General features: G+C 40.8%; 1 protein-coding gene across 1 annotated transcript in view; it reads left to right on the top strand.

Moving 5' to 3' along the window:
* DMBT1 (deleted in malignant brain tumors 1) overlaps positions 1-15593 on the top strand; it is a 294810-nt gene extending 279217 nt beyond the window's left edge. Inside the window, 6 exon segments of the mRNA XM_063307816.1 lie at positions 4459-4612; positions 8749-9044; positions 9503-9725; positions 9970-10149; positions 14688-14959; positions 15273-15593. Of these exon segments, the coding sequence (XP_063163886.1) occupies positions 4459-4612; positions 8749-9044; positions 9503-9725; positions 9970-10149; positions 14688-14959; positions 15273-15427 (1280 nt within the window). The 3' untranslated portion in view covers positions 15428-15593.
* Positions 15594-17519: the final 1926 nt, after the last annotated feature.

Raw genomic sequence — 17519 nt, forward strand, 5'->3', positions numbered from 1 at the left:
TGGCTTTCAGTTACGTATCTCTCACATTCTGCAACCTTTCTTTCTCTGCTTCCTGATCTTAAAATAGGCCATGTGAAAAAGTCTCACGTTCTCTTACAGGATTTAACTGAAGAGTGGGCTTCATTTTACCTGAGAGAGGATTATATAGAAAATATCAGATGTTCACTTAGGCTACCTTCCACATAAGCCATAAACTCTTCTTTAAAACATGTCTTCTCCTTTGGAGTAAAAACAAAACAGTAAAATTTATGAAATCCTCTACTACAGGTAGTCCTCACTTACTGACCATTTGTCAGTGACCATTTGAAATTATGGCAGTGCTGGAAAAAAAAACCCTTATGGCCTACTTACAACCATTTACAACCATCCCTCAGTCACGTGATCACCATTACAGTCAGTACATGTTGCCCTAAGCCTGACCTGTAATTTTTTCATTTTTTCCCCCTTGCAGAGCTGAGAGATTGGAGAGAAAGGGATTGCACAACAGTAAGCTGTTTGTTCTTCTACACATTGAAAGCAATGAGATTGCACCAGCAGCCTGGGGCTGGGAGCCACAGGCACACTATGCAAACAGCTTATAGTACTCTCTTGAAATCTCTTTCTCTCCAGTCTCTCTGCTCCATGAGGGAAGTGAGAAGAAAAAAAAGCAAGCGATTTCTGTAGGCAACCCCTCCTTTACCTGACCTTAACAGAATGGAGAGATTGGAGAGAAAGGGACTTCAAGAGACTACGTTGTTTGCATAGCACGCCTACGGCTCCTAGCCCTGGGCTGTGGCACGATCATATTGCTTTTGATGTGTACAAGACAGTAACCAGACACCCGAGCATTCCAAAAGGCAGGGGAGTGATTAGAAGGCAAACAAAAGCAGAAGGTGTGAAACTGAGTAGCCTTGTCTTTTTCCAGCTAAAAAGCACAGTCACAGTCACATGATTTCCCACTTAGCGACTGCTTTGCTTACCGGCAGAGTTGCTGGTCCCAGTTAGGGTTGTTAAGTAAGGACTACCTGTACAGCCTTCTCCAAACTGGTGCCTTCAGATGTGCTGAATGTTTTAGTCGAGCTCATTAGCTATTAGGGCTGTGCAAACCATTTACAAAGCTTTCTTCAGAAAGGAAATAAAAGTTCCCTCTGAATCTACTTCTTAAGATATTGAGGCACTGAATCCTGTGGAAGACTCAAAAGAACCTCTCTGAAGGCCTTCAGATGATGTATTGCAATGACTATGAATACCCAACTGATATTTCTGCCAGAATTGCTGCTGAAATGGGATGGCTCCCAGGACTGCAGTTTTGCTTAGGTGGCAATCTTGTCAGAGGTGGACACACATGTAGTCAGTTGATGTGGGAAGGTGTAACAATCCCAGTACCAAGATTTTAATCTTAGAAATTCTCAAGACAGTCCATTAGGAAGCTTAAAGAATTCTTCATTAAAATCCAATTAACACAGGAAAGTTGCAAAGCTCTGAATAAGGTTTTGGCGCCAAAACATTGAAACTAAATCATTCCCCGTGACCTCATCCCCCTTCCCTCCTCCCTGTCTTGCAAACAAGCTGTTTCTCACTCCTAACCTCCCCCTCCCAGATCGTTAGTTCGTTAGAGTGATGTAGAATCCAGGCGTTGTCTTATCAGCAGCTCGTCCTTGGCTCTAAGGCTCACAAAGGAATGTCTGCGGCATGAAGGAATGTCTGTGAAGCTGACAGGGGTTTGCTCTTTCTCTCTCTCTGTTAATGTGTGTAGCAGGCTTAATGGCAGGCGCGCAGAGGGAAGGGAGCCTGACAGAAGGCCCACAAAGTGGTTGCACTGGCATTTCACAAGCTCTGGCTCAGTGCTTCTGGCAGCAGGTTCTGAGGGAAGCTTTGACTGCTTTAAGAAGTACCCTCAGACAATTCAGACGTTCTTCAATATTTTTTCTCCTTAGTTGCCATTTCATTTCTGCTGGCTCATTAGGGTGCTACTGATTATATGTAGCTTTTGGGGATGATGACATATGCAACTGTTGATCTTTCACAACCCAGTATAGGGCCATTTTAGTTCTAATCACAATGGCAGAGAATGCCTCAAACATATGCTTTTCTTCCTCCTTATGTCACCCAGTCTTCCTTGTGGCCAAGAATGACAAATAATGTCTAATTTCTTGAATTATTTTTTATCACAATCCCAGTTACTTTACTTAATACTTAGAATTAATAATTAATAAATACTTGACATTTGTAAACATTATCAATCAGTATGACTGTGAAGCATGAATGTTAATGATAATTCAACCATTACTGTTCTTTAAGCCTATAGCTGAGAGTAGGACAAAGAAGAACAGGTTTAGGCTTAACCCCAGTAAGACAGAGAGGCTGTCGGTTCTGAAGCCATGCAACCCTGGGGATATTCCATTTTTCACCCTGGACAGTGTTTTGTTTTGTCCCTCCCCCCCCCTTTTTTTTTTTTTTTACTAATTGGCTCATAATTTAGAGGTCCTTCTGGACTCACAGCTCCTGCTGTAAAAGCAAGTCGCAGCTGCAGTCAGGAGGGACTTTCCACCTCTTCATCTGGTGTACCATTTATGACCTTTCCTGCATCAGAAGGCACTTCTCACAATCATTTATACCTTATTCACCTGTCATATGGCCTACTGCAACATGCTTTACACAAGGCTGCTCTTGAGAGTCACTTGGAAGCTACAGCTGGTCCAGAACACAAAGGCTCAGATATGTGTAGTTATGAACACACCTAACTTTGCCCATGGAACTCTACTTTGAGAGCTGCACTGGTCACCAGACAACTTTCAGCTGCAATTCACAGTCCTGGTTGTCATCTTTAAAGCCATTTATGGTTCCATACCTGGATATCTGTGGGACAATTTTCTACCAATGGATTGCCTTTCTCAGCTCTATTGAGACTTAATGAAGTGATAAAAACTTGATTAGTTCAACAGGCCTTTGAGATGGAGACATACTCATTTAGGTCTTCCCTGTTTTATGAGCATTTCTGATTATTGTTAGCCTTAATTTGATGAGGTATTATTATTTTTAGTAATTATTTTATGATTTTATTATTAGGTTGACCTTTCTACTGTTTTAATCCTGTTTATGTATAGTAGAACTCAGAGCAGCATATAAACCTAGTGAAATAAATCAATGTGGAATGCTGTGTTTGGGGAAGTGTACTTAGTGTACACATGTACATTTGGTTGTTTCCTGGAATTAATAACTACTCCTTTTACCAGTGAGTTCTACACAAATCACTCATAGGGTGTTTTTGGGGCACTCACTGTCTTTCAGTCCTCCCTATCTTACAGAGTTATTGTAGCAATAAAATTGAAGAAAGCTTCCAAACCATGAATAAATTCTATATTTATACTCTAAATCCTTTGTACCATTATCTAATGGAACAGTGGTTTGACTGACCTTAATTATAGTGAATTTATTTTGCTGTTGTTTGGCATAGTTGTATTCCTTTGTTCATCTTTTACAACCTATGTTATAAAATAAATTCTAAATAATTTGTCATATGTAAAAAATCAATCCTATATATTTACTCAGAAATAAACCCCACTAAGTTCAGTGGGGCTTATTCGCAGAATCACAGCCCAAGTAATCTTATAGTCACTGAGTGATTAAAATCTCTCTTTTATATATGATTATTTATATTAATTAATCCGTGTCCTCTCTTTTCTTCCCAGTTGATCTACAGAAAAAAAAATGAGACAGTAGACAAAAATAAGTCATCTCTAATTACATCATAATGTCTCTCTTATTTCAGCTTAATTTAGAAAATCAACCTTCTGCATATGATTAAATATTTAAGAAGCTTCACAATGTCGGTTTAGGGAGAGAAAGAGAGGTGGTAAAACAGATATTGCCTACCACTGCAGTAGTGTTTAAGGCTGAATAGTTCAGCTTCTTTTATAGAAATTCTTAGCTTCAAGGCTTATGTTAAGAAAAATAAATACACGGGGAAAAGTCAGACTGCCATTTCTCTTTGTATAAGTAACAGCAGGTTTGGGATCATAAATATTGCTCCATTCTCCTGGTAGCAAGATCCATGTAATGGCTTGTCTCTAGTAAGAACTAATAAGCACTGTTTAGAAAGCATTATTGATAAAATTATCCCTAATGCAAAGATCCTATAGAGTAGGATTCCAATGCTGTCTCATCTCATTAAGATTAAAAGGACATGGGTTGCAAATATCCATTTTAATGCCCCTGTATTACTTATACACATAAATTAAGCTAGTGACTAAGTGGCAGGTTAACCTATTTCAAAATATTAGCCATCAACAGACATCAATCCCAATTAGAAACTGTGGTTCCCTCAGGACATAAGACTGGAAGGATTACAAGTGTTTTGGGTTCTGGGTTTAAGAAAAGTTCAAGGGTAGATGTCTTTCTTATAATATGGTTCTCTGAATCCTGATCCTGCATAATACTGTATGGCTTGTGTCTCCTTTGATTTCTTTTTAGTAACAGTATCAAGTTATTCTTGTGGTGGTTTTCTTGGATACCCATCAGGATCATTTAAAAGTCCATTTTATCCTTTAAACTATCCAAACAATGTGGACTGTGTATGGGAAATACAAGTTAAAAACAATTTCCGAATAACACTTTCATTCCGAAATATTACGTAAGTGAGGCTGTTTTTAATGCATGTGTCATGATACCAAGAGTGGTTTATTAAAATATATATCAAGATGAGTATGAATTATAGAGCATATTTGGCAAAATGCAATGGGATTGTAGATTTGAGACAATAGATTTGGCTAGGGATATCTAGTTAATCCATGGTAGAACTTTAGTTCTATTTAAGGATAGAGAAATAGGTCCAGGCTCCACACATGGAGGGGACCTCATCCAAAATTTGATCCAGCATTTGAAATGTTTGACTGGACCAATTTGTTTTTGTTTAAGACTGTGAAAACAACCAGTTAATATATACTCTCAAGATTCATTTCAGTAATTCCTATTTACTGGACTATAGACCAAAATCAGCTGAGGAAAAAATATTGAGAAAGGATGCTGTGAGAGAGCTGGGGAGGAGGGCTTAAATCAGCATCCAGTCCTGGGTTTCTCAAGTCTTAAAAGGTCCTGTTAAACCCAAATCCTCAGTATTTTTTTTTCTTTTAAAGGGACAAGGGGAACTTGTTTAATATAACTTTCTGGAAGAGGAGAGAATTTCTGGAGTTTTACACATTCCAAAATATTTTCTCAGAAAAAGTCCATCCAGTTCCATATTATTGGATTAATATGTCAGTCTTATATAGTCAGATTTTGTACAGTACATTACTGTTTTTATTTAAATGATTGTTATTTATTTATTTATTATTCAAATTTAGTTACCACCCATCTCCCCCAAAAGAGGGACTCTGGGCGGTTTACAATAAAATCAGGCTCTAAATATAAACATTAAAATCTCATAAAAACAGTTATTATAAAATACAGTAAATAAATATAGAATCCAAGAAGGTATAAAATCCAGACTGGTGGGAGGGACTCTAGCGTGTGAGCCACCCCCATGAATGGTTATTCACTTTCCCGCCCCAGGTGAGACGGCAGAACCAGGTCTTCAATGCCTTCCGGAAGGTCAGGAGTGAAGGGGCCTGCCTCACCTCCGGGGGCAAGATGTTCCAGAGGGCGGGGGCCACTGCAGAGAAGGCCTGTTTCCTGGACCCCGCCAGATGAAATTCTCTTATGGACGGGGTCCGCAACATGCCCTCTCTGGATGATCGGGTGGGGCGGGCCAATAATGTAATGGGGATGAGTTACCCTCAGGTAACCTGGCCCCATGCCATGTAGGGCTTTAAAGGTGATAACCAACACCTTGAATTGGACCGGGAAGCAAACTGGCACCCAGTGCAGCTCGCCCAGCAACAGTGTTATATGTGCCAACCTAGGGGCACCAAAAATGGCCTGCGCAGCTGCATTCTGGACCAGCTGAAGCTTCCAGATACTCTTCAAGGGTAGCCCCATGTACAGCACATTGCAGTAGTCTATATGGGAGATGACCAGGGTGTGAGTGACTGTTCAGAGGGCTTCTCGTTCCAGGAACGGGCGTAACTGGCACACAACCCAAAGTTGCGCAAAGGCCCCCCTGGCCACAACTGCCACCTGCTCTTTGAGCAGGAGTTGTGAGTCCAGGAGAACCCCCAGATTACACACTGAGTCTGTCTGGGGCAGTGCAACCCCATCCAAAACATGACAATTTCCCGGAAGATGAAGCACCATCAATCCAAGCCACTCCATCTTACCAGGGTTCAGTTGAAGCTGTTACTCCCCATCCAGACTCCCACAGCCCCCAGGCACTGAGAAAGGGCAGTCACTGTATTACTTACCTCACCCGGGATGGAGATGTATAATTGGGTATCATCAGCATACTGATGATACCTCATCCCGTGGTGACAGATGATCTCACCCAGTGGTTTCATGTAGATGTTAAATAAGATAGGAGAGAGAACTGAACCCTGCAGCACCCCACAATGGAGGGATCGAGGGTTGGATCTCTCCTCTCCTATCACTGCTGACTGAGACCGGCCCTGGAGGAAGGAGGTGAACCAGGAGGAGGCCGCCCACCCTCAACTCCCTGAGCCGTCCCAAAAGGATACCATGGTCGATGGTATCGAAAGCTGCTGAGACGTCAAGGAGAGCAAGGATGGATGCACTGCCTCCATCCTGCTCCCACCAGAGGTCATCCATAAGTGCGACCAATGCAGTTTCTGTCCCATATCCTGGCCTGAAATCTGACTGAAAGGGGTCCAGATAATCCATTTCATCCAAGACTCTCTGGAGTTGCAATGCCACTACCTTCTCAACCACCTTCCCCAAAAAGGGGAGGTGGGAGATTGGACGAAAATTGTCCAGCACAGTTGGGTCCAGCAATGGCTTCTTGAGGAGCGGGTGCACCAGTACCTCTTTAAAGGCAGCTGGGAACACATCCTCACTCAAGGATGTATTTACCATCGCTTGGACCCAACCACACGTCACCTCCCAAGCTGCCTTCACCAGCCAGGAGGGGCATGGATCTAAATGACAGGTGGTGGCATTCACAATCTGAAGGATCCTGTCCACTTCCTCGGGTCCAACAGGATCAAACTGCTCCCAGATAACAAGGCTAAAACATTCCCTCGGGATCTCCTCAGTCCTTGCTTCACGCATGGAGTCCAATTTGGACCGGATCCGAGTGATTTTATCCTGCAGTTGCTCAGAAAACTCTTCCGCATGGCCCTGTAGGTGGGTCACTGGGCCCACCTTCCCCAAAAGGGTACGTGTGATCTTAAACAGGGCTGTCAGACGGCAATCTGCGAATGCAATAAGAATGAAGAAATACTGCCATTTCGCTGCTCTTACCACCACAAGGTAGGCCTTAATAGCAGCTCTAGCTTGTGTTTGGTCATATTCGGTCTTTGTCTTCCTCCAGCAGCACTCTAGGCATCTCTTAAGCCTCTTCAAAACCCTCAGCTCCTCCGTGAACCACAGGGAGTATTGGGTTGGATGAGGCAGGAGAGGCCGCATAGGCGCGATCCTGTCCAAGGCCCTGGCCACCTCCCTATTCCAGGCAGCAGCCAGGGCCTCCGCTGGACCATGCAGCAGATTCTTGGGTACAACCCCCAGCTCCCTCTGAAACCTCACTGGGTCCATCAGTCGCCGGGGGCGGACCAACCGAATGGGTCCTGCCTCCCTGCGGAGTGGGGTGGCGTAGGAGAATCTCAGGGCCACCAGGGCATGATCTGACTATGACAATGGGGATAGATGCGGCTCTCCCCTCAGATTACATTGCCACTGCTCCGACAAGAAAACCAAGTCCGGAGTGAGACCACTGTCTCGAGTCGGGTCCCGGATAATCTGGGACAGGCCCGTGGCTGCCATGGTAGCCATGAACTCCCAAGCCGCCTCCAAGGCACGCCCCTGGGAAGGCAGATTAAAGTCCCGCAGAACCATAAGTCTGGGGAACTCCACCGCCAGACCCGAGACGACCTCCAGCAGCTCAGGCAGGGACATTGCTATGCAGCAGGGAGGCTGGTACAGTAGCAGTACTCCCAACTGTTCTCGGGAACCCAACTTGAAGAACAGGGTCTCACACCTGGCCACTTGTGAGGCAGGGCCCCTGAAGGCCACCAGAGACTCTCGGATGACAACAGCCACCCCTCCTCCCCTAACCTGGTATCTCGGCTGGTGCCACACCCGAAACCCAGCTGGGCACATTTCCAAGAGGGCTACCCCCCCTTCTGAGCCCAGCCAGGTCTCAGTGATACATGCCAGGTCTGCCCCTCTTCTGCGATCAAATCACACATGAGGGGGGCTTTGTTGTTAACTGACCTGGCATTAAGCAGCAGCAGCCGGAGACCAGGGCCCTTAAGGAACTGCTGTCCAGGGCCTGCGTCTGAACTTGGAGGGCTGGAACATGCCACTGGCAGTAGACACTGGGGGTGTCTTCCCCGAAGATGGCCCGCCCTCCAGTTCCCATTATAAATAAGCATCATGTCTTTATCACCACCACCAGCATTACCACAATTGATTGATTGATTAATTAATTAATTAATGGTCACTTCACCGGCTGAAGAGCATTGAGAAAAATAGTACCTTATATGAATTGTGAAATGCTAAGTTTGAATAGCAGTTTGTTTTGTCTCCTTTTACTGGGTCTAATCCCAGAGAGAATTTTAGTACTTAAGACACAAAAAGAAAGCTTCTGTCTTGGGGTATCAGGGTAAATATATAACTTGCAGGTTAACTATATAAAAATTATACTCCTGTTTTGCTTTCCAGGCTAGAAATATGTGATAGATATAGATGCCCATGTGATTATGTTGAAGTCTATGATGGGCCACTCCATACTGCCCCACTGCTTGGGAGAATTTGTTATGGCTCCTATCACACCTTTACATCAACTTCCAATATGATGACGGTTAAATTCCACACTGATTTTAGTGGAACAAGAGGAGGCTTCCTTGCAAACTATTATAGCATCTCTGCAGATCAAAACACAAGTAAGTATAATTTTTTCATTCCTTTTTTCATTTACTGGCCTTTTGAATATTATATTAGCTTAGAATTGCATGAGAGTTCTTAGAATAGTCTTAGAATAGTCTCCCTCCTGGCACAATAAGACACAATTTATTTAGTTTTTATTCTTCATTTTGGTATACCCTGATGGAGGGTTTGTAAGGTAGAATATCTTTTGAACAAGATGTCTATAATCATGGGCAATGGCACATAGACAGTTAAACAAAAAGTGAATATTCTTGGGAAAAGGAGCTGTGAGCATTGTAGTTCCAAATAGCTAAGATTTATATTCTGAAGTGGTTTTCATGTGATCTAAGATTTTCAGGCTGTTTGCTGTACTATGATCATAATGTCATGAAAAAGTATTGCAGTTCAGAATAATCAACACAGTATTATTGATTATCTTGAGATTTCAGTATTCACACTTCAGACCAACATCTGCTGGCACAATCAGTATTTTTATAGCACCTCTATCATTATTGATCTAGATAAAAAGGATCCTTATATTGATTGTTTCACTTCAAACAGGTTGATGCCGATACTATTACGTATTCAAATGCAATCTCAGTAATTGCTCCTTCACAAAACTTCATAAGAAGGATACCAGATCTTCTCGTGCATGTCAGCTGCAAGATGCTTGAACACACTTGGGTAGAAACGATGTATATCGCTCAGCAAACAAAGGAGATCAATGAAACACAATATGGCCAATATAGTGTGAACCTTCCATTTTATGACTCATCTGTGTCCTAACAGCCAGGAAACACGCTGAGACAAGGAACTGGTCTCTGATGTTTTATTGCTTGTACATAACAGGAATCCTAACAAACTGAAGAAGCATGGGAAAAACCCAGACATATAAACCCCAAAGGTTAAGGCGGTCCCGATCTGTGTCTCTTTGAATGGCTGCCCAATTCCTCAGTGCTACGCATGCACTTAACAGTCTGGATGGGAGCCCCCTGCTCATCATCCTTACTCATGACAATCTGCATTCTGGAATCCAGTGAATGATGTACCTTATTATGTTGCATTAAGTCAGAGGTTATATTTGCAAGCTTATCTCTATAGCTCCGATTCCAACCTGCAGCTGTTTTTGGATACTTGTACAGCATCACCCTACTACAATGATTTTACAACCCTAACTTACGATATTATCGAGAATGGGTAAGGACTTCATCTTATTTCAGGTTATTTGGTTTTGTCGGAAAATGTGGGGGAATACATTAATTTTGATTGCTTTTAGTTTTCCAAACACACCTGTGGTATAGTTATTTGATACTTAAAACATTGTCAGCCCCACTAGGTAGACCAGACCAGGAAAAATATTCACAATCCCATTTCAATTGTGTCTCTATGTCAGTATGATTATCTTCTTCTTTTGGAGTTTGCACGTAACATAATTCTAAGAATAAATGCCTCAATACATAACATTATGCCTGATCAAAAGTGCTAGAAAGGGTGCACTATTATACCAGACTATATCTAATAGGGAGCAATTTGTAATAAATTTGGAATCTTAGGATCATTCTTAGCTTAGAAATTCTCCCTCATCCCAAAAGAAGAGAATAGTTGTTCATCCCTAATTTGTATTAAGGTTTCATAGGGGAAGCTCTGCTGAGGGTGCACTTTTCCTCTGGATTTGCTATGTGGTGATCCACAAAAGTGCTGGATACATCATTCCCATCTACCAACTTGCTTCCTTCATGATGCAGAACAGAGGAGAGATCACCTAATGTCCTACTTTCCATCTCTATTCTGCTACTGTTACGTACAAAAAAGTTTAAAGCTGAAATAACCAAAGGCCCCTCCCTTTGGGACCGTCCATGCTAATTTACCAGTAGCTCTGAGTCCAAGTGCTCTGGAAAGTTCTGTGCCTTTTGATATAGAGATACAGATAGCGTAAATTCCCACTTGTTCATCTCTCTCTCTCTCTTTCTGCTTTTGCCTACCTTTTCCCTCATTTTACCAGTTAACTGTTTCTAATATTTGCTGATGTTTAATACATAAGCATCAAGCTATATTCTTACTAGCTGAATTGAATGCTCTGGGCGCTTGCTTTGATCTGGATACAGGGACTGACTGGGAATGTGCTGAGTGCAGACTAAACTGGAAATTACCCAAGGTCACTTTCCAACAGAGAAGATACTCTTAGTACACAGTTACAGATTTCCTCCCTGTTGTCTCTTGTCTGTTGATGCGTTATATTATGGGGACGTAACATTCTTCGTTACGTGATATTAAAGCAGTCAGAACTTTAGAGAGCTTTTACTGCTCTGTTTTGGATGGGTGGGGGAGTGAATTGAAATTGTTGTAACCCCATTCTGAAGATTGTTTATCGGTGAAAAGTGGGCTAGAAATTTTATAAAATTCAGTTGCGAAGTTTCATACTGCATTTCTGCTGCTGCTAAGATGTGAGTGAAGCAGAAAAGGACCACTACCAACAACTAAACAGTTGCCAAAAAGTAACATTATTCATTATAAAAATTAAAGAGTAGAGTAGAGTAGAATAGAATAGAATAGAATAGAATAGAATAGAATAGAATAGAATAGAATAGAATAGAATAGAATAGAATAGAATAGAATAGAATAAACTTTTATTGTCATTTCGTTATACACCAAAGTGTACATTAAAATGAAATTTTGTTGCAATTGGCTTGAGCGATAAAATAAGAATACCATAATCCCTATAATATATAACATATAATACATATTCTTTACCATTCCACTCCCCTAATCATTATCCCTAATGAATATCACAGTCCTACATACAACATGTACCACCATGAAGTAAGAGGGGATTATTAAGAGTTCAGGAGTCGAACAGCCCAGGGGACAAAACTATTACCTAATCTAGCTGGTCTGCACCAAATGCAGCAGAACCTTTTCCCAGGGCCACAACCAGGGTCTGTGTCACCTGGGGCAAACATGGATTCCACGCCCATTTTGGCGCCCCCCCAGTGCTCATTTTGGCACCCCCCCAGCACAGCGCCCAGGGCACATGCCTTGCTTGCCCCCCCTCTAGTTGCAGCCCTGTCTTTTACCAGAGGAGAACAAACCATAATGAGGGTGGGAGAGGTCACTGAAAATGTACTAAATGTAACTGATTATAAAAACCATATTTAATAAATGTAACATAATGCATATCTAATGTGTGTATACACACACACGGATATATATTATACTATAATATTATGTAATACAATAATGTATGTATAATATAAACAGCTATTTTATAAACATTATATAAAGATATTTGGCACCATTTATGAGTGCTGCAGACATTTGGTGTTCATGTGTTCCATGCTGCAGTTCCCTTCCCTGAAATTATACAGGCGGCATATTGCAACAATATTGTGTGTGTGTGTGTGTGTATTGATAATTATGACTCAGCCCAAGCTGTTAAACTGAACTACACAGACCCTATACTGTTGCATTTCTGTTGGAGTTTGGAGATCCTTTTCTTCCTTGGCCCCCAAGTAATACTTAGTCACTTGTCTGAATTCAGCACATCACGGTTTCACCGACACAGTCCAGGCACAGCTCACTTGGGCCAACAGATTTAATAAAAGTCAAAAGTACTGATAATGAATTGGATTTTTCACTATAAATTCATTCTATTAATAAAACAGCAAAATCAACCTTCCTGATTACTTTTCTTCTGAAAACAATGTCATTTAAAAATATTATTAATGGATTACTAATTAATAAATTAGTAATAAATAGTAACTAATAAATTAGTAACTATCAAAAGTTTGCTTTATTTAAAAAATCCTTCTCTGGCTGGATTAATATATTGCTGTTTTTAAAATAGGTACATTTAAACCAGGAATATGCAACCTGAGATCCTCAAAATGATAGGAGGCCCTTGAGCATTACATGTTTTCCCCACAGTCCATCACTGTCATTTTTAATTTAAAATGAATTTAATTTAAATTAAATTAATTTAATTTAAAATGAATCAATTTAAAAACATATTCACTGGAGTACAGTCTGCAGCATGCTGCTAAGGGCCATTTGTGGATCTTGACCTTGAAAACATTTAATTACAGCAATATATTTATTTCCTTGAGATTAAAATCAGAAGACACTCAAATGACATGGGTTGCAGGTAGCTTTTTTATTCATTATTCTAAAACAAAACCTCTGCATTGTTCCTTGTTCCTGGTAAATAGTTGTGAATCAGGGTAACTGTGTTTTGACAAATAATTTGGCAAGTACTTTGGATAGTCTTTTTCACGAAAAGTTAAACTTAAGGTTTTACTTGTTTTGACCTGGCATTACTTCAGTTTTGAATTGACATTATAAAGGTTAAGATGACATATATCTTTTACTTTTCTTGTGAAAGCAAAGTTTTAAAAAGAACAGTAATATGTTGAACATCACCCTGAATCAGTGGCACTTAATCAGAGCCAATACAGCATGTTTTCAGGTTGGCAAACCAGATCATATTTTTTATGCGCAACATAACCATGGTTATGGTATTCTTACTGTCCAATGTGATCAAAGACACTAAATCATATAGGGTAAATTTGAAATCTGCCATGAGTGGAACCTGACTCTTGGTGACTTTATTGACCTATCTTTGTAGTTTTCTCTGGACAATATGGAAGGCTTTGCTTTCTTCTTTACTTCCCACCCTAGCCTACACCTATTTCATGGTGGTCTCTCATTCAAATATTAACAGGCTCAACCCTGCTTAGCTTTTTGAGATCAGTCAAGCTTGGCTAGTTTTTTCCACTTAGCTTAGCAAAAAGCAGCCTAAGAAGATTAGTCATCTTCCTTCTTTTCTGGTCTAAAACTAATACAAATTAGTTTAATTGGATGGCATTTGCAGTTACAGTAGTGATTTTTTTTTCTTGCCAAAACATGTTCAGCATGTTTTTAAATGCTAATACTTCAAGTGTGAGAAATCAATAACATACTCTGTCTGAACCAGCCTTTCTCAACATTTTGACCCTGGAGGAACCCTTGAAATATTCTTCAGGCCTCAGGGAACCCCTGCACATCCAGGCTCAAATATAGCCACAAGTTACAAAATTATTATATTCATTTCATGTGTAGGCCTGTATATATGCATTAACTGTGCTCTTAAACTAAAAATAAAGAATGAAACTTACCTCTTTAATGTGAAGTTGCCTGAATTTGAAATATGTTTTTAAATAAATCATGATCTCCCAGGGAACCCCTAGTGATCTCTTGCAGAATCCCAGGGTTCCATGGATTGAGAAACCATGGTTGAGAAATCCTGGTCTGAACATAGCAGGTATGTTTTGGGGCCAGTGGGATCCCATGGAATTGGAGGGGTATTAAAACATGCAAGATGGTGGTCCAGCCCCTTTTGTAATGTGTCAAATGCATAAATGCCATCTTTCCTGTTCTGACTTCCTCTCCCATGTGAGGATACCAGTGTTGGACCTCAAGTAGAGTGCCATTTTTCATATTCAGTTGTCTTAAGATTTACTCAGAGTAAGCTCATTAGTTGGGCATGGAAATAAGTGAATCCAACTGAATGTATGTTTTCTTTCAGCATTATTCAGGATGTCATTTTTTTTCAACTTTCATATATAGAACATTCGTTGTATTTGGAAGATATTAATGTGGAAATTATGGGAAAGGAATTTTATAAATAAGAATATAATAAATACAGTAACTGGAATGCTAATTAATGCCAATACATCATCCTCCATTTTGTTTTCATGCAGGTGTGTTAAAGAACCTACTTACCAGACTCATTACTCACCATATAAAAACATCCTTCGCTTTTCCTTCCAAGCATTTGCCTTCATGCAAAGACACTCATCAGTTTACCTTCAGTGTAAAGTGGTGGTTTGCAGAGCCTATGACTATTACTCAAGATGTAACCGGGGTTGTCTGCTCAGATCTAAGAGAGATACAGGCTCCTATCAGGAAAAGCTAGATGTGGTTATTGGACCAATTGAAGTTCAGAAGGATGGCATTGAAAACAGAAACTTTGGTAAACTGAAGCAACTCTTACAAAGTTCTTTAATGGGTTTTAAAAATGAATCAATGCCGCTTTCAAGATGATAGAGCAAGTAGCATGAGAAATTGGGAGAATTGCTAGAAAGCAAGATATAATTTGAAATTACTGTTATAACTACCATCCTGATTCTCACTGCTATCCGGTAGCATTCCTTGCTCCTGATAAATAATTTTCAATCAGACTATGTGAGTATGGGCTTATGATTAATTGACCATTATTTTCTAGGGTGTTTTTCAATCACAGTTCAAGCAGATGATGTATCATTTTTTCTTCTGATTTTTTGCAGAAGCAAAGCAAGAAGCCCAAGAAAATTTGGCAACTCATGATTCACATGTACCTTACACTGTAGCTGCCATTGTCCTTGCAGTTGTTGTCATGACTCTTGCAGGAATTATTTTGAAAAACAAATGGAAGAGACCAATTCCATATGAGATAATGTGAAGACTTAAAATCTTGGGCTACAATGCAATGCCCAGTTAATTGATTAGAACTAATTATTGGATGGATTGTGTCCTCAATAGCAAGATCAATATTTCTGAGATATATTGTCATTCCTGTGATTTATGTTGATTTTGCTTTTACATTAAAGTTAAGAACTGGAAAATAAGGATTTGAACAATTCATTAACTTCTGTAATAGGCGCTTGAAGAAAATGCTTATCCCCCCCCCCCCACTAAAATGAATGGTATCTAAAAATACATGCTGACTGGATTATACAGGTTATCATGAACATATCAGTGTAGCTAGATTCAGATCAGATATATGTATAAAGCTAGAGCCAAATAAAAATGATCTCTGTTTAAGATTCCCATCACTCTCTTTTCAGTTATTATCAATTAGAGGTATAGTGGGCACACATTTCTATGGCCAGTTGCCATGCTCTTGAACACCCTGTCCTGGGGTGAAGTAGAATATCTGAAGGGATGGGGCTGGCATTTCATCCCACATAATGTGGTTCAAATGTCTCTTCAGGCCTTCCTAAGCTATAGTCCAGGATGAAGGTGTGCAGCAAGCACCTCTGTTCTCCATATGCTTGCTATTTATCCTGCTAACATACAGTTTCACTCCAGTAGAAAGCTATGTTTCTGAAAGTTCTACATTTTTTATCAAGTTATCTCTAGTCTGGCTAGCCTAACACTACCATCAATTGGGGAAAAGGTTTGAAAGGCAGGTCATATTTTAATTATAACTGTATGATGTGAGAAATATTTATGTGGGTTTGTAATTGTACTGGCAACTAGTTCCCATTAAGCAAGGTAGAAGTTGCAACCAGTTTAGCTGATATTTCCACGTAGTTCTCCAAAGTGGCCCAGCCCGGAATATAACAGTTCAGCTGGGAGATTCTTAGTCAAGTACAGTTGCAGCAAGAAGAGCTTGATGTATTTTTGCTCACTCTCAAGTCTTTCTAGTGACTCAAAAAACATCAGGACAATGAGTCTAATGATTACTTCCCAAGGAAAAGCATGTCCTGGCCATTCAAATCTTTTGCCAAGAGTTAGAGTCCAGCCAGCTATTCCCTCAAGGCAACCCATAGGGCCGTACTCTTCACAGAACACCAATAGGAAAGCTGGAGTTAAATGAAAAGTAAACTGTAAAACTCTTTGGATTATGAAAAATCTGTGTTTTTATAAATCGTTTTCCAAATTATGTTCTGCAGTGTTATGATTGTTTATTCAGCTTGCTAAAAAGAAGAGATACACACATTTAGATGCTCCTAGGCCCTGATGGCTGAAAGCGAAGAGGAACTGAGGAGCCTTATGATGAAGGTGAAAGAAGAAAGTGCAAGAGCTGGCTTGCAGCTAAACCTCAAAAAAACCAAGATTATGGCAACCAGCCTGATTGATAACTGGCAAATAGAGGGAGAAAATGTAGAGGCAGTGAAAGACTTTGTATTTCTAGGTGCGAAGATTACTGCAGATGCTGACTGCAGTCAGGAAATCAGAAGACGCTTAATCCTTGGGAGAAGAGAAACGACAAATCTCGATAAAATAGTTAAGAGCAGAGACATCACACTGACAACAAAGGTCCGCATAGTTAAAGCAATGGTGTTCCCCGTAGTAACATATGGCTGCGAGAGCTGGACCATAAGGAAGGCTGAGAGAAGGAAGATAGATGCTTTTGAACTGTGGTGTTGGAGGAAAATTCTGAGAGTGCCTTGGACTGCCAGAAGATCAAACCAGTCCATCCTCCAGGAAATAAAGCCAGACTGCTCACTTGAGGGAATGATATTAAAGGCAAAACTGAAATACTTTGGCCACATAATGAGAAGACAGGACAACCTGGAGAAGATGCTGATGCTCGGGAGAGTGGAGGGCAAAAGGAAGAGGGGCCGACCAAGGGCAAGGTGGATGGATGATATTCTAGAGGTAACGGACTCGTCCCTGGGGGAGCTGGGGGTGTTGACGACTGACAGGACCGACGACCGACAGCCTCTGGCGTGGGCTGGTCCATGAGGTCACGAAGAGTCGGAAGCAACTAAACGAATAAACAACAAGGCCCTGATAAGGAATGGGCATAGAGGTCATGTTTGATT

This window comes from Candoia aspera, chromosome 6, assembly GCF_035149785.1.
Source record: "Candoia aspera isolate rCanAsp1 chromosome 6, rCanAsp1.hap2, whole genome shotgun sequence".
Lineage (NCBI taxonomy): Eukaryota > Metazoa > Chordata > Lepidosauria > Squamata > Boidae > Candoia > Candoia aspera.